At 42.5% G+C, this 27,240-nt stretch overlaps 1 protein-coding gene across 3 annotated transcripts; it reads left to right on the top strand.

Moving 5' to 3' along the window:
• Window positions 1-3,337: 3,337 nt before the first annotated feature.
• dot1l (DOT1-like histone H3K79 methyltransferase) lies at window positions 3,338-27,240 on the top strand. 3 transcript variants are annotated; one of them, XM_063890898.1, is made up of 29 exons: window positions 3,338-3,692; window positions 8,032-8,075; window positions 8,181-8,255; window positions 8,637-8,700; window positions 9,048-9,276; window positions 9,732-9,826; window positions 10,074-10,136; window positions 10,234-10,289; window positions 10,714-10,793; window positions 11,298-11,366; window positions 11,465-11,571; window positions 12,110-12,151; window positions 12,237-12,332; window positions 12,855-13,077; window positions 13,190-13,303; window positions 13,824-13,915; window positions 14,080-14,181; window positions 14,854-14,991; window positions 15,228-15,353; window positions 15,662-16,092; window positions 16,185-16,275; window positions 16,386-16,532; window positions 17,297-17,339; window positions 17,498-18,126; window positions 19,597-19,802; window positions 19,982-20,055; window positions 20,498-21,199; window positions 22,149-22,615; window positions 23,323-27,240. In XM_063890898.1, exons 1-28 carry the CDS (start codon window positions 3,612-3,614, stop codon window positions 22,550-22,552), a joined length of 4,623 nt encoding a protein of 1,540 aa, XP_063746968.1. In that variant the 5' UTR covers window positions 3,338-3,611; the 3' UTR covers window positions 22,553-22,615; window positions 23,323-27,240. The 3 variants fall into 3 exon arrangements, with proteins under 3 accessions (XP_063746968.1, XP_063746969.1, XP_063746970.1); XM_063890899.1 differs by lacking the exon at window positions 22,149-22,615; XM_063890900.1 differs by lacking the exons at window positions 22,149-22,615; window positions 23,323-27,240 and having other exon boundaries at window positions 20,502-20,810.

The following is a 27,240-nucleotide window of genomic DNA, read 5'->3' as shown; positions in this document are numbered from 1 at the left end:
AGGGAGGGAGCGCACAGCCTAGGCCTAAGCTTTTACTCACTACACCGCCCTCTTTACGAGGGGGTCTAAAGGCACAGTCTGACTGTTGACCAACTCCTACTTGGTGGCGAGTCGGGCAGCTTGGGGGTGCAGAAATAAAATATAGGGTAATTGGTTACTGGGGTGAAGTGTCATGCGAGTTTCTGAACCTGGTGTGTTTCATCGTTGATTATGAACTTGATAGTAAGTGGATAGGACTGGTCATTGGAGGACTATAACTAACTGTGTTGTGCTGCATGGAAAGAGGTTGAAGTGGAAAAGTCTATGTCTCCTGATCGGGGGGCATAGCAGCCATTAGCGCGTAGGTTTAATGGTGGCCGCAATGGGATAAGCTAGTTATCGCTCTTGGACGCTCTTCTGGGACCGATCTTACTTGTACACAGGGAGTGTGGAAAGCATCTGCTTCGCACTTGGAGGCCACCTTTATCCCCTCTGAAACCCCTTACATTCGACCAAAATTGAGCCGAGTGAACTTGCTGACACGCTGAGGTTTATTGGGAGTATATGTTTGTTTGTCTGATTGTTTGTATTGGGGTCTATGTTGGTTTGTCTAACCGCCGTCTCGTGCATGACTTGTAAACACAAATAATAAATTAGTCCAGATGTAAGAAGAAAATTAGATTATATTGCTCTTAGAATCAGTTTTAAGATGTTAGTGTTGACTTTAGGGCCTTGTGAGGCCTCGTCCTAAGTTATGTTTGTGACCTCCTGTAAAGCCCTATGCCCCGTCCTGCATCCTGAGGGCTTCAGAGGCATCAGTGCTGGTCGTGGTACGACCTGCCTGAGGAGACCAGGGTTGCAAAATCTGTCATATGTCCTAGGTCAATTTTATATTATTTTATTTTTCATTTGTTCTTAATCTATATATTGTATGGTAATAATGATAGACGTTATGTATTGAACACATTCCAAATCAAAGCTGATAAAGACAGAACTACATTCAGACAGACTAAGAATCAGTGTAGAAACATTTGGCCCTGTTGTTGCAAAATGAAAACTTTGTTAAAGTTCAATTAGTTTGAATATAGTTTAACATTTTATATTAAAATGCTTCAAATTGTTTCTCATATCAACACATTTGGTCTCCTTAGACTTCAATTTAATTCAGAGAGTTAATTCTGATTTATCATTGAGAATACTTTAAGTTTCCTGAAACCAATCTTATAAAAAAGAAGATAACTAAAGCTCTAAGCTCCCTGGTAAAAGCAAGGCTCAATATATTCTAATATATGTACTTCAATATGGATTTTTTTGAGTGCATCAAAATAAACTGCACCATATTAACCATAACAAATAAAATAAGTGCCTTTGAGCATTAGGAAAAGCACTATATAAATCTTATGTTAATGTTGTCATTGTCATTAAATGAATTGACCAATTCTTTAAAAGTCTAATGTTGCAATCTCTTAACAACAAGTCATTACAGGATAAAAGAAAAGGATAAATAATATATGTGTGTTATCCAATGGCCTCTCCACAGGCCTAAACTTTTTATGAATCTTCCAAATCATAACAGACAGAGATCAGTATCACTTTGTGTAGCGAGCCAAATTATTTAAATGTTGTACTGAAACCAAATTTAAGTTCTAATAAATAAAGTAATGTCAAATGTAATTCATTATTTTACAGTCATGGTATTTATTTTACATGTTCCAGTCCATGTTCCTTTTAGTTTAGTCTAAGCCTCGAATTGTGTTTCATAACAGGCACCTCACATTCTCATAGCTGTCCCGAATGTTTTAACCTTGTGCAGATAAGCTGTTAAAAAACTAAAACGTTCACACACACTCACCATAGTTTTCACATTCCTTAACACTGGGTGTCTGTAATGGTATTGGAACTGCTGAACTTGTCTCCGTGTTCTTTAAATAAGTATTGACTTATCCACATGGATAATTGTTGTTTTCTTTACAGTTGTAATTCAAAATTAATTATTAAATTAAATGGGGTAATAAAATAATATAAATAAATAACTTCTACATGAGACATAACATAAGACCTGTCCTCTAATCACTACTACAAGAAGTGTGCATGTTCTGGTGTCTCAACACTTCTGTAATGTATCTAATCTTGTTATCACTTCTACTGCAGAGCTGGTTCAAATGGTGTATTGATTAGATTCTGATCCACGCAAGTCCATTTTTTTGACTGACTTTAGTTCTTATGTTAGTTTGAGTTTTACTTCAATCCACAAGTAATACGTCAGAGCTTCTATGCTGCTCTACGTGCAATGACATTCACGGGTCTGGTCCGGGAATGGTGACCATTTCCTGTTTCCACAGAGTGACACTTCTCAACCACGCCACCTCCAAAGACTCAGGAGGCACACGAACAAAACAGCCGTTGACACATGGGTCTGTGCCGGTATTTAATTTAAGATGAATACCTGAAAATCCTTTATTCCCGACAAAGAGCATCGCCATCACCTTCCTTTGATAAGTTAACTGCAGCTGTCCAGGTTGCTAGGCGACAGTGATACGGACTCGCGGGTGACGCAAACAGGAAGTCCTCCGTAGGCCAAGACCGTCTCATTTCATAGACCGCTCAGTCTGCTGTTCCTTCACCTTATTTTTACATTTATATATATTTATTTTGGAAGAAAACTTAGCGGGGAAAAAAGGCATGTGTGGCGTGAGTGCGTGAGAAATGTTTTAATTGAGGGTGAGAGTTGGCAGCCCTACAAGATAAAACGTAATAAACATGAATTGCCTTGAATATAGCCTATAAAAACATTCAGATACAGTTCAAAGTCTATGCATATACAACTAAGTGGAATACGTATTTATAAATCCATACATTAGAATAAAGAACTGTAAATAAATTAACATAATATACCATTGTCTTTGGATAAACACTAGCACTTACACAATGTCTTAGGAGTTACAGTTGACATTGTCAGTGTGTTGCTATGGAAACATTGAAGTGTTGAAACTAACCTTGTCCAACGGTTGTTTCTTTCTAGGTTTTAGCTGTGTAATAAACAACACACCTTGTGTATTCCAAATTATAGATTGTCCCAATTTAAGCTAAATTAAAATGATACAACTAATATAATTTAAAGGATTATTCATTCATTTTAACTTTAGAACTAAATAGAAGGAATAAGAGTTATTTCTTCATGGTTTGAATTAGAATTGGCAGACATTAACACTAGTATTATCGTCAAACTCAATATAATTCGATCTACATTTAGCCGAAGGAAAGTGACGTTAACGCCACCTGGGTATCACCGTCTCAGTGACGTCGTGTCCCCGCTGCCCCCAGTGGCCCCCTGCCATATTTATTCATGCCGGGCAAGATGGCGGTGATACGGACGATGTGTTATTGCCAGTGGACATAAACAGGCATTTTAACAGAAATACAACCCCTAGCCGGATACATTCACCCACTTGACTGTGTTGTGTGGGTGTTTACCTTCCAACCAGTGCCGGAGTCTTTTTTTTATTTCACGCGTTTCCACGGTTTTTTTTTACAACATGTTCACGTTGTAGCTTGCTCGCTAACCGACCAGCTGGCTAACAGAGAGCAACAGCAGCTAGCTAGCTAACCACAGCCAAGCCGTGAAGTGGAGAATGGGAGAAAAGCTGGAGCTAAAGCTCAAATCGCCGGTTGGAGCAGAACCTGCTGGCTATCCGTGGCCATTACCAGTATACGTAAGTGTTGAACCTCAAATCCCTACAGGTTATATATTGAGATTTAGTCTCTGTTTCTCTGGTCTTTGTTAGCTAGCTCTTTGCTAACATTGGCTAGCTGAAGGGAGCCATGGCACGCTCGTCCGGGTAATCAGGTCATACTGGTCGGGAAGGTGACTGACATTAGGCAGCTACCATGACCGATCAGCAGAGGTGGAAGAAGTACTCAGATCTTGTACTTGAGTTAAAGTAAAAGTACCACAGTGTAGGAATACTCTGTTACAAGTAAGTCCTGCAATCAAAATGTTACTCAAGTAAAAGTGGAAAACGAATGCCATCAAAATAAAGTACCAAAAGTAGAAGTACTCATTATTGTTTATGATTATAATTGTGATGCATGTTTTAGATGGTAAAGGTGCAGCTAGTGTTATGTAGTTTGTATACTGCAGGATAGCTTACGAATGTTACTACAGATGTAACTAAAGTCCTTTTTAAGTGTTGTTTATGTTTCACATCATTAATCCAAATCTGTGAAGTAACTAAAGATATTAAATAACTGTGTTGGAGTTAAAGTACACGATTAACCTCCGAACTGTAATGAGTAGAAGAATGTTTACACAAAATGTAAATACTCAAGTATAGTACAGGTACCTCAGAATTGTACTCAAGACGCACAGTACCAATGTGTCTCCGTTATGATCCGTCATGTTCATTCTGAAACACCGGCTCATTAGTTTACAGTACAGTTTCAGATTAAGAACAAAAAGCCCTTTCGCAAAGTCACAGTACTGTGTCATCTTGCAATAGAAGTGAAGTCGGACACATAAGACCCTAATAACAGGGATATGCTAAAAACACATGTCAGTGTTAGTACATTAATAGGTCATGCCTGTGTTCTCTGCACAGATCCTCCGTTTGACACCAGTAAACACACACACACAGGACGCACAGCGAGATTTTGAACAGTATGCAGGCATGCCAATGGCATTCCTAAAGTGCTTAGTGTGTGTTTTTAATCAAATGGCATTCCTATGATTGACACCAGCTGGTTGTTTTTGTTTTTTTGAGCTCTTCTATAGAGCTGTATATCCCTGATCTGTCATTTCTAAAGTCACACCTAACATACCATGCTTGTTGGTGGGGCAAAAAAGCAGAATTTTTTTTAAAAGTTGTATTTCTGTAGCATGCTGTCAGCTGGTTGCAGTTGACTCATTGAAGACAAACGGAAAGGGAAGCAGTTGTAAATTCTGTGAACTTTTTGCGGGTTTATGGTTCACTTAAAACTGTTTTTCTCATTTATAGTAATTGTGGTGACACATACAGGGCTGACTGAGAGAAGCTGTATTTCGGAGAATGTCTGAGTGGGGTCTCTCTGTACTGTTTCTCCACCCACACTGCACCTAGATAGATGGGTAGTTTTGTCATTTTGAGTATTCAGTAGGTTTTGTTCATCACATCATGATATGAATGAGTTTCAGAGTTACTTGCTGATGTGATCAGTTGCTCTGTTTTGGCTGCTAGAGTTGACCCTCCCTTTTACACCAGGCCACAATCTGATATAACTTACAGTTCCTCCCTCCTGAATTCACTGCCTCACCCATTTTTTTATGTAAAAGTCTTTAAGGACAAACACAAAAGCAGGCATGTCAGGAATGTGTACAGTTTAACCTAAGGTCTTGCATGATATATATTTATACTGGGACTAACTGTCGTGCACTGTGTTAAAGCCACTGATAGTCCTGCGTGTGGAGTCCTGCAATATGGAGCCTTTTCAAGCGGTGCTTTCCTCCTGTTTTCAAAGGGGAAAGACTTCCTCTCTCCTCTCACTTCCTCTCATGTCCATATGGTCAACTCAACAGGGAGGACGATAAGAGACTCATTTCCTTTAGCAATGCTTTATTAATAGAATTTAAAAACACATGCCAGTTTTTGTGCTCAAATGTGTATTTAGACAGTTGTATAATACTGCTTGCTGGTAACAACAGATCCCACTCCATGTAGATGTTTTATTCCCTCCCACAGAGCCTTAAGATTGCTTATCTCACCCACAGAGTATGAACACAGTGCTGTCAGTGTTGTGATGCACACAACATGGCTGTTGTACAGGCTATTGCAATATAAGGCATGCTTTTGCTCGAAATCCAGCTGCCAGAATGAAGCCCATAAAAGTACTCTTTCTTTCCTTAACTCTGTGTTTCTTCTCGTCTCCCCATTTCTCACTAAATCCCCACATCTGTGCATCAGTAAATGCTTCCATATGAAGGACACTTCTGCTGTGCTGCGGCTCTTTGTCCATCTGGTTCTGGGTGTGAGCACGATCTAAGCCTACACAATACTTAAAAAACACTCCCAGCTTAGAAACTGCTGAATGTCTTTGTTAGGAACTCACCTGGGAAATTCAGCTACTATTTACAAAGGCGTAATGACTGTCAAATGAAATTAATGTCAAAACAGTTCCTTTGTCTGATTGTAACCATTAGATACTACAATTAATTTTTTTAAGAATGTCTGCTTAAAGAGAGATATGAGTGTCTTTTTTTAGATAGAGATGTTGTGTTAGTTGTATTTCCTGGTTAGAGTAACAGGGTGTGAGTGGCACGCCTGCCTAGTCATTTGTTTTCGTAGGCTGATCAGGGACACGTAGTGGAGCGTCTAACCCCGTCAACCACAATGCGTCACAGTGATGTTAGGAGAAATTGACTTAAAAGGTTGTGACGTGAGGAGGAGTCGTTCATGCGGCGGTATAACCACATTGGGGAGAGAGGAAGGTCTTCTGTTCTTTTTGTCTGACTTTCGCTTTCAGTCAGTGTTTATTTTTAGCTCCAGCCCTGTGCTGGTGTTGCTGTGTGCCGTCTTTGTGTGAGCAGATGACATCCCCCCCCTTCAGCTTCTCATTCGCTTGCTCACACAGGTCTCTTTCATATACTCGCACACCTTTTCCATATTTAGCGGAACACAGATATGCTGGAGAAGATTCGTAGGTCATGGTGCTTTTTAAGGAACTCAGCTAGCATTAAGCTTGATAATGCAGCCATATCCCAAACCCCCCCCCCCAAATTGTAGATTTCCGTTGTTGCCATGCATTTTTCAGAGTGTGCGCATGTATTTTTGAGCTTTGGCGGAAGTTTGCGTAGTATTGGCGGGCAGTATTGCGCGGGAAGCTGTGAGCTCCAGGCAGTGAGCAGTTAGCTTTGGCTCCTGTGCCAGGCCTCAAACAGCTGACAAACAGACCTCCCCTCCTCTCTCCTGCCGCCCTCACTTTCACCAGTTCCTTCTAGCTTTCACTTTCTCTCCTTTTTTAGCCTCTGGTTTTTCCTCCTGTCTTACTTTCCCCTCTTTTCTTTTCCCTCCACCAGAGGCTCTGCTTGGCAGTGCGCTGGAGCAGGAGACAGAAAGTGGGTCAGTGGGTCAGCTCAGGCAACAGGCTCAGGCTGGCTGCACTCTGGCTGTAACTTGATTCCTTTAACTCAAACAGAGCTGTTCAGCACACTCTAACTTAGTTAACAAACTATAGACTTCCTGCAGGAGATCAATGTCATAATAATCCTATTTTATTGAGATGTATTATTCTCTAAAGTTCCCCTTTTGAACCAGTCTCATTTGAATCTCAGAAATAGTTTGGAATATTCAATTTGTGCTGAATCTTTAACCATATTCCTTAAGGTTAGGGGCACTCCATCCTCTATACAACTTTGAATTAAAAATACAGCACACAGTTTTAGCTTCAGATTAATGCTGCAGTCGATAGTCTCATGGGTTTTAGACCTATAAGCGCTAGGAGACAGACAAAGATTTATTGTCTGGACACCATGAATAATTATTTAGTAATGGGATTCCTTGGATTACAATTAGCAACAAAATTGCTGTGGCTTCTGAGCACACACACGCATTCTTTCAACAAAGCAAGAAACTATAGGGCTACGAAGAGTTGGGCATGATGGTATTCCACCCCCGCAACCTCATAAACATAAATCCAGGTCAGTTTGCCATGATAGCAGCAGTAAGTTTAAACTTCATTTTACACTCAATGAACACATGTTGGAAAAAACAATGCAAGGTATCTAACTCTTGATGGTGCTGTATGGTATTCTTTACTTTCTGTATAGTGCTACTTTTTTAATGTATATTTCAAGGGAAAATATACAGACTTTGAGCTTACACACTCAGTTCACACTGAGCTTTATCCAGTGCAGTGTAGTAAAACAGTCCTACTATGAACCCTAGTGTCATAAAGGCTATACTGTTCTGCTTTCGTTGAGACCGTTTTATAGAGATGAAGATTAAACTCATGGTCGTTTTTCCAGCTGTAGTATGTGGTGTTTGTTAAGTTTAATAGTTTGTTCCTCCTCTCTGTATTCAGGATAAACACCACGATGCTGCTCATGAAATCATCGAGACCATTCGGTAAGTGACCTTTCCCCACCCGCCTCCGTCAACTCCCACTTGAACAGCCAGTAAGTGTCTGATGATGATGATCTAATGACGTGTTTATGTGTGTGCGTTCTCTAGGTGGGTGTGTGAGGAGATCCCAGACCTCAAACTCGCCATGGAAAACTACGTACTCATTGACTACGACACGAAATGGTCAGTCTAGGGTCACATGAACTGTTTGTGTGACTATGACTGTGATTTAAAAAAAACAACAACACCTAAACCACTAGATTACAAACTTAAAGTACCGCTTTTGCAGCCAGGCTAGTAGCTTATCTAACAGCTGTCCCGTCATGTAAATCTAATTGTAATTTATTTCCTTATTTGCCTGTTGAATTTCTTTAAAAACTACAATCTAAAAGTGTCAGTATAAGTAAATATCTATGCCACCAATGACACAATTATTGCTATTTTCAGAAAAATAGGAAGATAAAAATAGCTATTAAGTAAACAGTGGAGTTGATGTTGGACTGGGATTCCGGAGCTCATCTTCTACAAAATGACAGTATTCATTTGGTTTTGTTATTCTCACAGCTTCGAGAGTATGCAGAGACTTTGTGACAAGTACAACAGGGCCATCGACAGCATCCACCAGCTGGTGAGTCCGTATGTGTGAAGGGCTGCGAGTGCTCTGTAGGTGAAGAGAATGTGGAAACATTAGTCACTGAAAGTGAACGACGCTGCATGTTTGTGTACTGTGATTACAGTGCTGCTTTGAGTCATTGCTACAGATGACCTAACACTGTCTAACAAGAAGTCACTTTAATGGACACTCTTCTACGATATTTATGTTCAAAATGTCATAAATAAAACATCTAATGTACTCTATATTACTTGTCCCTGAAAGGCCCAGCCCCGCTGTACAGTGTATGTGCTTTGATGTGTGGGACAAGCCACTGTGACTTGTTTTGAGTGTGTGAATAAATATATCATTTGCCTTTACAGTGGAAAGGGACAACCCAGCCCATGAAGCTGAACAAGCGACCTTCCAACGGGCTGCTGAGACACATCCTGCAGCAGGTGTACAACCACTCGGTGACCGACCCGGAGAAGCTGAACAACTACGAGCCCTTCTCCCCGGAGGTTTACGGAGAGACCTCTTTCGACCTGGTGGCTCAGATCATCGACGAGATGGAAATTATGGAAGACGACACCTTTGTTGACCTCGGCAGTGGTACGTCAGCTGTTATTTTGTGACCTCAAATATGCTGCATTAAACAACTTGACACAACTTATTTTTAGGTACCAGTTCCTTTACTCTGTTTGGTTTTCCCACTTTGGATAAACCATAGCAGGCTGAAGCGATGATAGCTGAAACTTCAGTAACATCATGTTAAAAGCCACATTAGCTGATCCTTTCAATGGCAGGACATCAGGGACAAAGGGACATATTCCCGTTGTGTGCTTTCTGGCTGCCACTTTCAAAAGTCTTTGCTAAATCTCTCGCTATTGAGTTTAGCTTGGCTTTTTACAGCTTTTGTTCTTCTTTAAGGGCAATAATTAGGATTTTAGTTGTGGGTCAGGATGCCAATAAAGGGGGGGAATTGGTTTCCAACACAATTACTATCAAGATATAAGTTGTGTTTTTTGTTGATGCATGACATGACCCTATTGTTTTCCTCTTTGCAGGAGTGGGGCAGGTAGTGCTGCAAGTTGCAGCAGCAACCAACTGTAAACACTATTACGGTGTAGAGAAAGCAGACATTCCAGCTACCTATGCAGAGGTAACCACATAATTACAGCCAGACCGGAGGGTTATTCCTGAGAGACAGCGGTATTGGCGCAGTGCAAATCACCTCTGGCCAATAAACAGAGAAGCCGGAAGTTTTCTGCTGTGTGGTGCCTTTGGGTCCAATCCGTCTCCAAAGTGGATTTCCCGGTTCACTCTTTTATCTTCTCACAATTATCCTGTTGCAACACACCAACACCAGCATTTGGTTTTGATAATAATATACACATTCTCTCTCTCAGAGCATGGATAAAGAGTTTAAGAAGTGGATGAGATGGTACGGAAAGAAACATGGGGAGTACACAGTAAGTTGACTATTATAATAGATACCTTTTTCGAAAATGTTTAATATTGTTGTGCAGATCCACAGGTATTAACTCTTGTCTGTTGTGTTGCGTTCAGCTGGAGAGAGGGGACTTTCTGTCTGAAGAATGGAAGGAAAGAATTGCCACCACAAGGTGTTACACCAAACCGGACCGCCGCAACCGTCTGCAAGACACAATTTCCAATATATATTCTAACAAGACTATTTATAAACTGAATTTATACACAGAAGGGACCGCCCAGTCCTTTTTTAGTAAAAGGCCAGCCAGATAAAGAGCATCATGAAAGTTAGCAATGATAATATAAATAAATAATTAGTGGTTCTAAATCTAAGCTTATAGTTGGATACCCAAAGGTAAAAAGGTAGCACTCAGAACTTTAGGAAAAGTCTTAAGCTGAGCGTAGCAAGTTCATTTGAAATGGCCGAGATATATTAGTGAAATTAGATTAGTGACTCTGTCCCTTAATGTGTCTGCAGAACTTTGCCACAACATTCATCTCTCGTTTTTCGCTGCCAACTGTGTATCTAAAATATTTCTCTCTCTGTCTGTCTTGCAGTATTATTTTTGTGAATAACTTTGCCTTTGGTCCAGAGGTAGATCACCAGCTGAAGGAGCGCTTTGCTAACATGAAGGAAGGTTAGTATTTTTCAGTTCATCACAAAACAATATTTGTGATGACAATGTGTAAATCTGGCATTTAATGACTAGTGTGGCAGAGCAGAGGGTTGATGAACCACAAAGATTAAGATACTTTATGAGGCCTTGATAGTAATCCAAACAAAGGTCGACTAAGTAAACATCAGGTGACTACTTTTCATTCGAGCCAATAACATCAAGGCCTTCTGTTGGATTCACTTGAAGAGACACCTTGGCTTCCTGGAAAAACATTTATGCAGCTGCTCTCATTAAGAATTAAAACAGCAACAGCTGATCGAATCCAGCAGCCAACTTGTCAACACTTGGCCCAGACCTTTTGACCTCACTGTGTTTCATATTGTTAGATGTATGCAGTCAGCCATAGATACTATACGCTAGTTTCAACTGTACAACAGCATCTAGATTTTATTCAAACACATTCTATAAACTATCTATAAATGTATTTATCGAATCTGTTTTGTCTGTCGTTTTTTATTTCCACAGGTGGAAAAATTGTATCTTCCAAACCTTTTGCGCCTTTAAATTTTAGAATAAACAGTCGAAACTTGAGCGGTAAGTACCAAGAATGTGTACGAACAGAGATTTCAATGTCCCGCGCTTCCCTTGCAGTGTATCTGACACACACTTTGTTTTTCTTTTCTGTCCCGCAGATATTGGCACGATAATGCGCGTTGTGGAGCTCTCTCCATTGAGGGGCTCCGTGTCCTGGACTGGGAAGCCAGTTTCCTACTACCTGCACACCATAGACCGCACTATAGTAAGCACTGATGCTCCTGAAGCGGGATACAAATGCTGACACCAGAATGCCTATTAGGCGAGGTCTTGACAAACCAATAAAAGGACCGCTGAAGCGGTACAAACACATTGCATTGGAGACAAAAAACACACTGAACTCCAGAGATGGGCTGACTCACTCTCCTAATGAGCAGTCGGTCCCAGGAGTAAGCAATCTGAGGAAAACTGAGGGGAACACATTAAATGCATCAGATAACACTGATGTGTGTGTGTGTGGTAATTGGTTAAATGTAATCCCTGTTTACCAGTGTGAGACCCGCCGAGAGAGCTGGCACGCTAACTACAGTGCCAGTGACAATCTCGTTCTGTGTTGTCACCTGAAATAGATGTGGCTGCTCAAGCTTTAATGTCTGGATTAAAGTAAATACCTGGTCAGTAATCATATCATAATGCAAAAACATCGCAATTTCAGGTTGGAGGAAAGAGTGTGAAATATATAGACTTTGATGGTAAAGTTCATGAAAATAACATCCTCATGTTCACATTTTCCTCTTTTTCAGCTTGAAAACTATTTTGCTAGTCTGAAAAATCCTAAACTCAGGGTAAGTCCTGTTCATTGTACTCAATCATTGTATTCACTTTATTTTCTGTATCAAACAATGACATTGGTTTATCCTGGTTTATCAGGAAGAGCAGGAAGTCACTAGACGACGTCAGCAGAAGGACACGAAGGACAGTAAAAGCAATAGCACCACGCCTACAAAAGCTAAAGAACAAAACAAGGTAGGACATGCTCACTAACTCATGACGTGCATTTACAAGACTTCAATGGAAAGCAATTCTCGAGACGAGCTAGACAGGAATGAAATATGAATCAACTTTAAGTGCAGGGCTTTTTTATTTCTTTTCGTTTTTCCACGGATGCTTTTAAACTTACATGAACCTGCATTGTTTCACCTGCACCAAAACACTTATTTTTACGGCACCAATGCCTTAGAGTGGAACATTTCAATGTGTTATCATAACATTTGGTCAAATAATACGGTAATAAAACTGACAACTAGTTAGTAATGACTTCAACAAACCTTTAAAAAGGAAACATTCATTCATTGAATTTATGGGAGTTCATAATTAGATGCACAGCTGAACCAACTTGTCTTACCTTAAGCTGTTTTGTGTCCCTTTGTGTCCAATAAATGTGTCTCTCCTTGTTTTTTCTACAAGTTGATAAGGTCACACATCAGGGCCAGCTCTCTTTGTCCTTTTATGAATGTATGCGTGTGTGTTTCTCCCTGCGTATCTCAGCAGGACTCCTGTGGTGAGGAGGAGCGTCCTAGCTTGGTGGCTGTGGTCAAGCCCCCTGCCAAACCCCGAAGAGCCAGACTCCTGCCCAAAGTTCGCAAGTTGAACAACAAGAAACGAGGTCGACCGAAGAAGGCCGCCCCGGCTGTGGAGAAGAAAAACAAGAAGAACCAGAGTGCGTTGGATCTGCTGCACGCCAAGACCCTCTCTGCAGCACCCCCTCAGGGTCAGACACACACACAGAATATCCCTCAAAGTCCAGAAATGACTAATTGCATCTCTACTGTACAGCTTAGAGATCTCAGTTTTAACAATGGATTTGCTTCTTGTGTGCCCAGATGCTTACCGGCCACCTCAGAGTCCGTTCTACAAGCTACCTCCCAAGGTGCAGCACTATCCCTCCTCTCAACTACTCCTGAGCCCCACTTCCCCCGGGCTGCAACAACTGCTAGGTGAGCTGATGTATTTTAACCTATGTTTAGACTGATGAACCATGTAGTTGTTGTGGTTAGGTTTTTAGGGTATTTGGTTGGTGTAAGGTGTTTTTTTGCTTTCTCTTCTTTTTCTGTTTAATGCAAAACTCCCCAATTCCCCAATGTTGGCAATGTATATTGTAAACACTTTCGGTTTGAAGTCTGGGCCCCTATTCGACATCTTCAGATAGTTTATCATGGTGTCTCATTTCACACTATCTCCATTATGTATTAATATTGTAGCTGTATGTTTTAAAGTCTTTTGAATAAATAAATGAATTTAAAAAAGGTGCAAAAGGGAAACTGTAACGTGAAATGTCCAAATATCTCAGGAGAGATATAACACTTGGTTAGATAACACCCTTTCAGCCCTGAAATAGAATAAGACTTCATGTTTTTTTTGTGTCTGAGCTCCATTTTCCCAACAAATGACTAAATATAGTTCCTGTGTTTCTGTTCTCTTCCTCCCTCTGTGTCCCTGACCTACATCTTCTTACAGATAGCATCAAAGTACAATACCTCCAGTTTATGACCCACATGAAGACTCCTCAGTACCGCTCCAACCTGCAGCAGCTTTTAGAAGAGGAGAAGGTAAGAAACACTTCCTTTGCAGACATTATTTGCTTCTGCTGCAGTTTCTCTCTTCACATTTTACTGCCATATCAAGTGCCATCTACCCAAAGAAATACAAAAAGTACAACTTGGTGTTTTTTTGCACCCAACACAAAGGTAATCTTCTATTTTTCTGTCTCTAGCAAAAACACAGGGACCTGTCCGGGCAGGCGGAGCAGCTCCACTCCACTTGTCAGACTCACAAGGATAAGATCAAAGGTCTCTTTCAGACCAAACTAGACGAGGTAGGAACCGCTTCTCAATTTTTCTCGGTAACACAGCTTTACGGACACAGTCAGTAATATTACCACAAACCTCTTACATTAAAAACCAGGTGTATTCATCTTCTGTTTTGTCTCTCATCAATGCTCATGAAATCATTTTATTTTGAGGTAAATTGTTAAATAAAAGATACACATAAAACCAAAACACTGCATCACATAATAAGATTACCCTGTTTGAGGGACAACCTGAATTACTTGTATCCCTTTCCAGGTAAACATGGGTTAAACAGATCTTTATTGTAAGCGATGCAGATCATACTCTGGGTGTTTACCTGCAGCGTTGTGTTGTAATGAGAATAAACGTCACACTAAGCTCGTCTGGTTGAAACTTTTAAGTCTGTTAAACAGAGTAGCATCTCTGTTGGGTGTGATCAGACGAGGGATGAAACCTCTGATTACACCCAACACTGATGTGCTGTTACAGCGACCAGAAAGTGTACATGGTGTTAATAAAACACAAATGCACAAGGATAGTTTTATGTTTGATCTCTTCAATCGTCACCACACTTGCTTTACTTTTTCACACTGTGCCAAACAACTGCTGAATAAAGGTTTATAGAGTTTTACTCATGGTAGCTGTTGTTTAGTCCTTGTGTTTGAGGCTTATGTATGATGTGTGTTTGTGGTGATCAGCTGGGGGTGAAAGCCCTGACTGTGGAGGACCTGCTGCAGGCCCAGAAGGAGATCTCAGCTCACAATCGTCAGCTGAAAGAGCAGACTAAGCAGCTGGAGAGAGACATGGCCTTACTGAGAGACCACAGCCTGCTTCTGGTGAGCGCTCAGGGCTTGCTACTATGTTGTAACCTCAACTGTTACTACTACATCATCCCCAGAGGCTACACCTGTCACCATTCCTGCTGCTTTGCATTTGTGTCTTGGTGGATGAAGTCCCAGTTCAGCACTAGACAGCCTTGCACTCCAAGCCAATATGAATCCTAGTTTTACTTTGCTTACTGCTCCCCCTAACGATTCCATTACATTCAGCGTTTATATTTATTGTTTTCCAGCTGAAGTCTCGATGTGAGGAGCTGAAGCTGGACTGGAGCTCTTTGTGTCTGGAGAGTTTGTTGAAGGAGAAGCAGGCGCTACGCAGACAGATCTCTGAAAAGCAGAAACACTGCTTGGAGCTGCAGGTACACAGTCCTCCTCCTCAACTTTTGTGATTCATTACCTCGTGCTTCCATCTCTCTTCCACCTCTTAAATACTCCCCCACAGTTGCTCTGTTCTCTGGCCTCTTTTTCCATCCTTCCGCCCCCTTTCCCCCGTCCAACTTGCTCTTCTGGAAGATATTCAAGAGGAATTATCTTTGTCACCAAAACTGTATAAAATATAGCTTTCAGGAAGAGTTTTCCTGTCATAAACATTCTCCTAGACATCTTCATGATTGTTGTAGAGTGCTGTTTCTTTAGTGTAACGGCTCCCCCTTGTGTCTGTTTGTAGATCAGCATAGTGGAGCTGGAGAAAACTCAAAGGCAGCAGGAGCTGCTTCAGCTCAAATCCTACAGCTGTGATGGCTCCCCGTACAGAAAGAACCTGGAATCTCGCTCTTCCACAGACATGGACTCCTCTAAGCATGGCCTGTCCTTGGCCCCGGCTTTTAACGGCATCAGCACGGAGATCAACGGCACCAGCTCGCCCTGTTTCGACCGGACCAACACCAAGGGGGAACTTCTGTCTCGCTACCTGCCCATCTCTCCAGATCACGAGATAGCACCCGCCATCTCTGATGCCCGGCAGAGGCAGCTGAGTTCCTCCTACGCTCTTCCTGATTACACGCGCTTCTCCCCTGCCAAGATTGCCTTGCGGAGGCACCTGAACCAGGACCCCAACGCCTCTGCTCACTTGAGAGGTCCAGGAATGATCATGCACAGGTTGGTTGGCTGAAAGCTCCCAAACTGTTGTTTTGGAGGTCTGCAAATGCTCCCCAGGGTAACCGAAAGCTAACTTGTTTCTGTTTTTATAGGGAAATGGTGGGTGTTTATTCACCGCTGGGAGCCAAACTGAACTGCCCTTCTCCCAATGCGTCTGATGTGCTGAATAAAGGCTTTGAAAGGGTAACATTTTCATTTCTTTGCACTGTACACCTGCACTGTTGACCTGTTTGTTTTTTTTTAACCTTCCTTGCAGCTTCTCAATGTTAACTTACTCTTATCCTCTCACATAGGGCAAGGAGAGGAGCCCATCTGTTCAGGGTGATAGCGGCATTAAGAGCCTTCCAATCAGTATTCCTCTGAGCACGGTCCACCCGAGTAAACTACCGGTCAGCATCCCCCTGGCCAGCGTGGTGCTGCCCAGTCGAGCTGAAAGACTGGTGAGTAACATCCAGTGTACTACTGTAATAGGTACTGCGCCTTTTTATATTAGTGCCTCGCTCCAAGGTTCACTTGTTGAGACTTGGTGAGCTCAGTAACATGCACACGTTAGAGATATGGGGGATATAATTGTAGTTGTTTCACCTTACTCTATATAGATTTCAAATTAAGATATTGTGGGACCTCTGCGTACCCATGTCCCATTCTCATGAACACAGTATCTTAGGAATAGAATAGTCACATACATGCACACAGCAGAGCACACACAGTGAAATTGGTCCTCCACCCATCCTAGTACTAGGAGCAGTGGGCAGCTATTGTGCAGCGCCCGGGGAGCAATGGGGAGGGGGGGACAGCAGGGCCAAGGAGGTGAACTGGGACCTTTCCAAGTAGCAGTCCACCTTCCATATTTTCAAGCCTGTTCGGGACTTAAACCGGCCCCTAGTGACTGAGCCACTGCTGGACCTTGTGGAAAGCCTTGTGGACATGTCTCTAGCTCAGGCGCAGATGTCAAGGACTTAGAGTTGAACTCATTAAGATGGTCAATGTAACTGTGACCTCACAAAACCCACTTTGGTCCACAACTCAAGTGGGTAAAGGACAAAATGATTTATGATGACACTTTGCCATGATATGAATATGTACGGTAAATTTATAGAAATTAATAGGAATACAGGAAATACAACCCAGTCGTAATCATTTAAGTGTTTCTTTGGATTTAAATCGATATATATATATATTGTGTCCGTCTTTATGATTTCAGAGGAGTACTCCGAGTCCTGTATCTCAGTCAGGTCAAACCAATGGTAAGGATGACGTTTAAATACATAGTTCATTATTTTCACCACACAATGATTAATATCTTATTTGTTCACTAATGAAATGCATATCACATTTTGTGTTTTATTTTTGACTTCCGGTTCTCCTGTGCATCCTTGTCATTTTCTGTTTGGTTTGTGTTTAGGATATTCATCGGGCTCAGGGCTGATGAACGGCGGTCCCCATCCTGAGGACCACAATGGTGCTTCTTCATCACCTCCGCATCCCAACGCTCCCATGGCAGGACAAATGTGTCGAGGTGGTCCCATCCAGAGCCCTCCACTCGGTACTGGGGGGGTGCTCCAGTATGCAGACGGCCCCCCTCGGATTCTTCCAGAAGATGGACAGGATCGCCACGGCGGTGAATCCGACACGGAGCCGCAGGACAGCGAACTGCGGAGGAGAATCTTCTTCTCTTCTTCCTCCTCTTCATCCTCGTCTTCCTCTTCGTCGGGCAGCAGCGCGGCCGGAGGATTACGCCTCCACCATCACACTGGCAACAAGCAGGGATACCACAGTAACCATGGAAACCACCACCACCATCATCACCACCACCACCAGTCCCCCGGCACACAGCACACACACACGCCCACACACACGTCGTCGTCACACTCCTCTCACAGCCTCGGCGCTCAGGAGGGCCGTAAGAGGGGGAGACGAAAACGCAACTCTACCGCGGCGGTCACAGCCAGCTCGTCCCCCAAGAGGAGGTCCTTCCCCGGGCTCAGCTCCAACAACCACTCCTCAGGGTCGCCTCTCAACATTAACTCCATGGTGAGTCCCCAGCAGCATGAGGAGGGAACACACACAGGGACCTGACATGATGTGAAATAGTATTTATTTTTTCTACCGAGAAGTTTACAGTCCATGACTAGAGTAAAGGTCAAGACAAAACAAAACAGGAATGTACACTTACAATGAATTGAAAATAAACATCTACTGTCCACACGCCAAACCAAAAAGCCTCCCTATTCTTATTCGTTAGTTTTAGCCGCTTTTCCACTGTAGCGCCAAACACAGGCCAGCTAGTGCTAAGAGTGGCCTGGGGGGGATAGGCAGCGCTTATCTGTCTTTGGGGGGAACAGCTGACTGTATGGGTCAAATGAGGACAGCATCTAAAATGAATCAGGAGTTATAAACATGTGCTAACTGTGACGCAGAGTGAGCTAATATGATTACAGAATAATGTAAATTGTGTTTGCAGAATGAATTGGTGTCTGTTTATGAGTCATAAGAAATATGTAAAGCCTTCAGTCCTTCAGTCAGGCATTTGAAATGTAAACTGTTCACTCGGTTGTTCTGATTAATTTGCCATGTTTGACTAGTTAATCTAGTTGACAAGCAGTGTTTCTGGAAACACTGAACAAATATCAAACCTGTGTGACACATCTTACTTTTATTAAATTAACAGAGGAGCTGTGATATCCAGATATCAGCCCAAAGTTTTTCTTCCAGAGTCTTAACAGGGAACCCATATATGTAAAGCAATGTATTTATGGAGTCCGGAGAGTAGTGTAGATGGCGGCGGGACCTCAGTGTTTACTTTCAGGATGTTCGGGTCGCAGGAGGCAGATTCAGGCGGTGAGTTATTACTTTATTTTGCAAACTTAACAGTGATAGTTATTCAACTGAACCCTAGCCTACTTGTATTGTGAAGTCTAACTGTAATTGCTGTATGTCAGGTGTCTGACAAGTGTGCTGTTTATGTTGTTTATTTGTGTGACGCATACGATGAGGTTGCATATTACAGGTTGTTTTAAGTGCAATACTGCGGGGCTATCAGCTCGATAGGAGTTAAGGGAGTGGGTTTTGTTCTCCATCTTGAGGCCTAGGCAGATTCACCCCGGCGGGCGCTTTAGATGGCCCAACAGTGGAAAAGCGGCTAATCAGGTCCTAAGTAGGTTATAAATGGAATACAATCTTCATAAAACTGAAAAGGATCCTGCCCTAAATAAAAGATGAGAGCCTGAAAGCTTGAATACTAACACATCACTTATCCTCTGTGTGATGGGAAGGGGTTCCTCCTGCAACCACTCTAATAAAATGCATATCCTACAACAAATGAAAAAGGAGGTTGAACTGATCAACCTTGAGATTTTAATCAATATTTTTGAGTTACATTTTGTAGGATTTTTCTCAAAAATGCCTCTTTGGTGCATTTACACCCATATTCCCCCATGGATTAAGGACTTGGATTGCTCTCACATTACTCAAAGCCTTAATTGCACGTTCTTTGCTCCTCAGGTGAACAACATCAACCAGCCTCTGGAGATTTCGGCCATCTCCTCTCCAGAACAGTCGAGCCGCAGCCCCAGTGGTCCCGACATGGACCAGCCCCCCGTCCTGAAGAGAGAGCGCCCTCTGGAGCTCAATGGTGCCGGTCGTTACTCCTCGGCCCCCAGCTCCGATGACGACGACTCAGGATACCCTGCCGACAGCTCCAGTTCACGGTAAGACACTCATCATTATAGTACGAAGATAGGGGGAACAACACGTACCTGATGAACTGCCCTTTAGAACAGATCACTCTGCTGGTCTCACCGGAGTTTGAAGTTTTAAGTGACTGAAATATATTTTTGAGCTTTATCCTGTTTTTTTAATCACTTGTTTTTTCTTGTTTTTCTTCTAGAATTGAAAGGAAAATTGCCACTATTTCTTTGGAGAGCAGAGATGGACCTGGGAGACTAGGAGACGGGGAAAGAGGTAAGAAAAGAAAATGTCACTGTGGCCCTTTTCATCAGTGTGGATGTAAATCTTGTCGATGAAGTAATACATTCCTCACCTTTTCCACACAATGTGTCCTCCTCCATCACATCCTCTACTCATGTTATGGAATCCCAATCCCAAATATTGCTGGTGGAAAATGAACAAGGATAAGGGAACAAGGAACTTGTAGTAAATAAGTACATTTCAAAGTAAAAGCTGACTTTTTTTCTTACAACTAAGTACATCTCTGTCCCGTTGAATGACCTCAATGCATGCAGGAAGAGATTTTGCAACAGGACGACTCTGCTGTTTTTGCACAGAGGAATTCATTGCTTCAGTTGACCACATTTAGCATTAACACTGATTACAAATGCTCTATTTTATTCTTGCACTTCTGCTGCTTAATGCCAATCTCTCTTCCTCTCCTTCTTTCCACTAGTCAGGAAGTCTGGTAGCAGCAGCGGAAACAGCACAGGAAGTGAGGCCTCCTCTTCGTCCTCCTTGTCCTCCAACAGCAAGTGGAAATCCACCTTCTCGCCCATTTCTGACCCCAAGCAACCCAACTCGGACCTGAGGCAGGGGGGCTCCCCCTTCGGCATGGGGGGGTCGGGCAGGGGCACAGACTCAGATTCAGACCACAAACAGCAACATCATCAGCAGGGGAGGAAAGGAGGTGAGGGAGAGTCGTCCAGCTACATCAATCCCAACCCCTTCCTCAGTCAGGATGCCGGGCCCCGTGGTGGAGGCGGTGGTGGTGGTGGTGGATCTCAGGGGGGAGGGGGATCGGAGCAACGCCAGGCCCTCCAGAAACAGAAGGGTCCTCGAGACTGGGAGATGAAGATGAGCAGCAGCAGCAGCATGGCCAGTCAGAACCTCTTCATATCTGCCGCCGCCAGCAGTGGTGGAGGCATCCTGAGCGGGAAGGTGGGGGGCAGTCCTGTTGCTGTTTCCTCCACCACAGGATCCTCTGTGGGCCAGTACCTGGGGTCTCAGTTCCCACTCGGAGGGGCCTCGGTGCTGCAGTCCTTGTTCGGGGCCCAGACGGGCGGATCCACGGTGAGCGGGACTCCGAGGCTCGTCAACGGACACTCCGCCCTGGGAAGCTTCACCAGTGCTGGGCTGGCAGGTGGAGCTGCTGGAGGTGAGTAAAATCAAACTGATCGTGTACAGTTTAACCTCGGGATTAGGACACAGACCAGAGTGAGGTTCTTTTTATTAGCCGTGGGTCGTTTGTGTAAAGAATAGTATGAGTCCAAGGGAATAAGCGTGCTGATAAAGGCAGGTAAGTACTGACTGACTGACTGACTGACTGACTGACTGGGCTGCCTTGCTTTGAGATGGGCTTGCTGCTTAAATGCTGAAACACCCTTGGAAAATGTTGCACTTTTAAAAGAAAAAATGCTTTAAAACACATTTTGAAAATAGAGAAATCTGAAGAAATGATTTCTCTTGACACCTGTGATTGACCATGAATTAGATACACATTTGACATCTTTATTTTATTACTATATTGTCATTTTCTGTGGGTGTATCTATTGGATTTGTATGTCAGAGTCAGTTCACTTGTAAGCAAAATCAACCCAGAAATTATTTAATTTTACTGCAATAAGAACCGCGATCCTGATTGGCTCCCACATGTTGGGTTACGGTGGCCTGACTCTGTGCTTTCTGTGTGCTGGTCTCAGACTTGCTTGCTGCTCTGCACAACCCGGCTCAGTCCTTGCTTCTCTCTTTGTCCCCCACCCTTCTTTCTCGCTGTCTTTGCCACCTCTCTCTGCTCTGTCTCCTCTCTCTTCCCCCTCCTCCGTTTCTGCTGTATGATTTGCAGGTATATTTCACCACGTGGTGCCCCCAGTGTCCTCCCATCAGTTTGGGGTGGCGCTGCCCACCTCGGGAGGCCTCAGCTCTCTGCTCTGTCTCTCTTCCCCTCCCTCCTCCCAAATCCAGCTGCACACCACCCCCCAAGCCTCCACGCGCCTGGTGTCCTCCCCTCTCCCCATATCCCTGTCCCAGCACAGTCGCACCCAGTCAGTCCTACACAGCGCCTCTCCTCCCACCCTCACCCTGCCTCCTCTTCCTCCCCTGCACAGCACTCTCTCCTCCACAGCAGCCACGCACTCTGACGCCCCGCCTTCATCACGATCCGACTCCTCGCGTCTGTCCCACCACCAGAGAACATCCAACTCCTCCTCTCCCTCTGTCTCAGTCGCCGCTGCTTCCTCCCTCTCCTCTTCCTCTCTGTCAAACTCCTCCTCCTCTCGTCCATACGCAGTGCACTACTCCCCCCGCCTGCCTCCTCCACCTCAGGCCAGCAGCTCAGGTGGAGGCGGGAGCATGTGGAGGACTCAGGGCATGCATGGCACCTACACCACCTCCCAGCTCCCCGGCTCCAGACCTAGATAGGGTTTGGGGTAAGGGGAAGGGGGGTGGGATGGAGAGGGTAAGGGCAAAGGGCAATCAGAGGAGGAGAGAAGGAGCGACTGATAGGGAGTGAGAGAGAGAGACAGGATACCTGTGTTTCTAAAGCTGCCTTACACTGTTGTTCTGACTGAACAAGGTAAGTCCACTCTCAGGTTTTAAAGTCTAGGTATGTGCATTAAAATGTCCACAAAACCTGTCATGCTATTTTGTTTCATTGTGTACCTGCACAACAACAATCTCTTTTTAAACAATTTTCAAACGTAGATCATTTTGAACACTTGCATTGGTGTTCTGTCCCCTTTTAAGAGTGTGTCAGCGTTGTGATTATCTGACAGTAATGGTCTTAAATTTACTTTCTATCCAGCTTAAACCCACAATTGTACGATAAAACTTTCGATCTTGGTTGTTTTTACCTGTATATTTCAATATTGTTCATCCAGGATTAACAATTTTAGTCACTGGATGCCCTGACCTTAGTTTAGGAGATAAATGCCCTCACCAGAAAGTTAGCAGCCACACCGAACTGCTTAAGAGAAACACAGACTTTAAGCGTGAAGCGGTCCATGTCTGTTTGTTTTGGCGAGGAGGTAAACTTTAGGTAACTCATTCGACTCTCTGTAAAAAATGTCTTGGAGAAGATGACTTCAATGACAAACTCCTACGACTTCACTACGCCGCCGTCTCTTTATTTTATATTTTGTGAAGTTAAATGAAGTATTTGTTGTTTTTGAGTATAAAAGCATGGTTGGAGAGGAATGGATTTGATACTGTTTTGGCTTATTTGTTTACTCTGTCCTCCATAGAAACTCATCACTATCTTTTCTGTCTTCTTTGATGTTTCAGGTAATTGTTGAAAACTACCTCAAAATGAAATAAACTATGCAAATGTCCAGGTGTGGACCAAGACTCATCATCACTGGTGCTTCAAAACGTCTGCACTACCCAACCCGCCTCCAAAACCGGCTTCTGTACTGGGATCTCACACACACACACTAACCACCACTATGGTCACCTTGAGCAGAATTCATGTGTACTGGTCGTGTTTAAGTGTTCAAATGTCTGGTTTTAATTCAAGGTGCTTCATTGTTTGACAGTGTCAGCTTTGTCTTTGTCATTTATCATAGCAACTAGCAAAATAATCTGTTTTAATCCAGCTTTCTGATCTGAAACTGATCTGGTCTGTTCCCTCCAAAGTGTCACTTTCTCTGACACACACACACACGGACACAGGACACACACACAGACCAGTTGATTGAACTCTGCTCAGCTGTCATGCAGTATTTCTGCATGCATGCACGCTCTCTTGTCTCTGTTTTCTTCCTTTGTGGCATACACAAACATATTTGAGAATGAATTTAAGATGAGGAACTTAGTATTTTGGTCTCGCTTCACACTGGATAGTAAGATAAAGTTACTCATGTAGCATAAGATGTGCTAGTCCAGCCTGGTTTGTTGACACCCCTTAAACTCTGCTAATGTTCACGATTTACCACATTTGTATGTTTTCAATAAGGTTACTTACTGTTAAGTCTGTGTTTTTAAAAGCAAAGAGGTACACACATCCTAAATTGCTGGTCTGGCTTTGTTTTGGAAACACAAAACTAATATCCTCTTTGTTATTAACTTGAGCAAATCCAGTTAAGTTCATATTAAGTCATGAAATAATTCTCAGGTGTGATTCTCTTCAGTATGAAATATTTAACAAATCAGTGAACGTTTGTTTTTAATTGAAGTGTTTACTGTTGTGTCAGTAATCAGGCATATTAAGCTAGATGAATATGGAAGAACACCCATTCAGGTTATTAAATCTGAAGAAACAATGTTCTGATTTCAGACTCGTTTTGGAAAATATTGTGAATTGGCAACTTTTTATTGGGTGGAAATAATTCTGAGCTGAGTGCATTATTCTTTTTTTTTAAAGACCCCATGATATTCGATTGATGAAATGGTGCTATTTCGACACATTTAGCCACTTTCTGTATTTATTAACATTTATTCTCCTTAGTCAATTTGGTAAGTCACACTACTTTTGAGGGAACCCAGCCTAAAACAGCAGCAACGTTTGAACTCTTCTTAAGCTAATCCTATTCATATTTATCTCTGCTGTTGGGAAACGCAGGTTTAAGCGATTGTTCGGGGCATAAAATGTGGACACATGTTTGTTTAACTATACTGCATATCGTTGATGCAAACACACGTACACACACATGCATGCAAATCCTCACACACTGAGAAAACCATAACCACGACAAACTACTGGACTCTCTTCACACCTTTTTGTTTGCTTTATTATTGTGTAATTAGTTTTTTTGTATAAAGAGATTTGTACTGTGAATGTGATTCATTCTCCGACTGTATAGTTGTGTATAATTTAGATTATTATATTTATGCTGTCGGCCTCTCCATTTGCCTTGGTATTTGTTTTCTCTTCTTCATTTTTTTGTTTTTTAATCCTGAAATGTGTTGGCATTGTAGAATGCAATAGTGTGTGTGCGCTTGGCTCACAGTCTGAAAACAATGGTGCTACATTTGGACTGATTTTATTTATTCTATGGTGAAAACATCAAAAACAAATTGAATACTTGGTGCTGTACACAGGGACATTTTTAAGCCTTTTTCTGGCACTTTCTTTCTCATATTTAATATGTAAGGTTCTTGGAATACATAATGTATAACTGTAGACCCCATTTGATGGAATGACTCTGCAGCAGCCGCTCAGAGTGAACCGGTATCAGGACGTTCCTCACGCCACCGTTTCAGACATAAGTCAGTCTCAGAGCGAGCTGCTTATCTGTTAGTGGAAATACTCACCGTTTCTGTGCATAACTTTGTTTTTCCTTGTCATAAACAGAAAGGTATATCAAATGTATATCTATATACACAGTCTAAATATATAAGTATGTATATATATATATATATATATATATATGAGTGAAAAGGGGTGTTTTGGCCTTGTGACCTTAAACTCAGCCTGTCAAACAGGAGGCTTAAGCCAATGAGAGAGGAGCTTTGTCATCACAGGACCTTGTGATAGAAGTAGAAAATTAAAAGCTGTGTGAATTTAACGCAGACAAACAAAGGTGCTGTGGCTTGAACACGACTAGATTCTAGCACTAGAGCTGTCTTCACTTATGAGATGTTTTCACCTCTTTTTTTGTTTGTTTGTTTGTTTACCAACAACACAGATTCTGCAGGAAAAAAACGGTGCTTCTGTTTCAAAAACAATGACAATTCTGTTCTGAAAAAGTCATAGGTGCATACAAATCTACATGTTCGCGTCTTACAAACACGGTGCGTCTTTAGATATCTCACATCCCAAGGCCCTCCCTTGTGATGGGAGCATATTGGGCAAAGCAAAGATGTACAACTCTGGTGTTCGGATGTGTGTGTAACACTTTGTTGGGAGTGAGGGGATCCAAGCTTCCCTTTTCTGTGATCGTGGGAAAACACTTAGGCAAAGTTTGTGTGTGTTTTTTTCCCACTCTCTGGTGCATATCTAAGGGAAGATTAGAGTAATAATCAAAGCTTTATTGTCCTCCTGTCCTGTGCTCTCAATAATGTGTTTCTCACCTGCGACTGTTTTAAATATAAAAGAAGAAAAAATCATTTTAGTGCAAAACGTAGAGACTAGTCCGTTATCAGCACTGAGAGGTCTTTTGTAATTATTGTCGATGCTGTTTTGGTTTTCTTATTCTTGGTGTTTGATACAATTGCAGTCACTTGTTATGCTTTGAATGGTGTCTTCAGATTCCTGTCAGTTTTTAATACTACTATTCAGACAGACAGCACGGTGCTCTCCTTCACTTAAAACAAGGAAATTGCAGCTATTGATAAATACTACTCTCCTCCTGTTGTGCTGCAGGGTTTTAGGTTTAATAATCTTCAACACGAGCTTACCAGTAATGTTGGCGTGATGTATGTGGAAGCGAGAATAGTTTATGGGACAGCAAAACAATCATTACAGATTTCAACCAGTTTTATAGCTTCTTATATAATCAGTCAAAGGGACGAGGTGCTGTTATTCAAGTCCTTGGATGTATGAGCATGATTTAAATAAAAGCCTCTACTCAGTTCTCCAGCTCGCTCCATCCTGATACATTATTAATAATCTGTGAGAGCTCTGCAGTGGGGGCTGTTTACTCTAAATCCTGCCAAGGTTGTAACTCAGGAACTTCCCACATGGCTTGAAAATATGTAAACAATTTTCTTAAAAACTACTGCATGTCATAAACTTATGCTCCATCTCGTGGCATGATTAAGTCCTTTTTCTAAACAAACTCAGGACCGGGAAAACGCTTCAGTAAGCGAGGTGAAATTTAAACCACCTCACACTTATTCTCGCTGTCACATACATCCAGCGCCTCCGGTCGAATCCAGCTTTATAAAGCTTTCGAGTCCAGAAGCTGTGAAATGGCTTTGAGCATCTTCCTCATCTCACAAAATGCCTCTGTCTAAATTTGCGTCTCAAAGACAAAGAGGTTGACGGTCCTTTGTTTGGGACTCTTCCCATTGTTTGGTGGGCGGACATGTGACCTGCAGGATGTGTACAGCGATGTCTGATGGGTGAGGCCAGGGCAGGTTTGAGGTGCAATAACGGCAAACCTACTTCCCAAAAGGCCCTGCATTTTCACGAGTTGTTACTGTTCGATGTTGGTGCTTTTATCCTAAGATGTTATTATAATGAAACAAATGGAATTCATGTTTTTTTTTCTCCCCTGCGTTTTATGATTATTAATAAAAATGTTTCTTATAATATTTGAA

The sequence above is a fragment of the Eleginops maclovinus genome, chromosome 9 (assembly GCF_036324505.1).
Source record: "Eleginops maclovinus isolate JMC-PN-2008 ecotype Puerto Natales chromosome 9, JC_Emac_rtc_rv5, whole genome shotgun sequence".
Classification (NCBI taxonomy): domain Eukaryota; kingdom Metazoa; phylum Chordata; class Actinopteri; order Perciformes; family Eleginopidae; genus Eleginops; species Eleginops maclovinus.
The sequence above is the reverse complement of the archived record's forward strand: the minus strand, read 5'-3'. Positions and strand labels throughout refer to the sequence as shown.

What these genes read in the sequence shown, in the direction of transcription:
- dot1l (XM_063890898.1), top strand. Translation starts at nt 3,612, where the DNA reads ATGGGAGAAAAGCTGGAGCTAAAGCTCAAATCGCCGGTTGGAGCAGAA. An exon ending in CTTTGTTGACCTCGGCAGTG is followed by an intron (nt 9,277 to 9,731) that starts GTACGTCAGCTG and finishes TCCTCTTTGCAG; the next exon opens with GAGTGGGGCAGGTAGTGCTG. An exon ending in ACACCATAGACCGCACTATA is followed by an intron (nt 11,572 to 12,109) that starts GTAAGCACTGAT and finishes CCTCTTTTTCAG; the next exon opens with CTTGAAAACTATTTTGCTAG.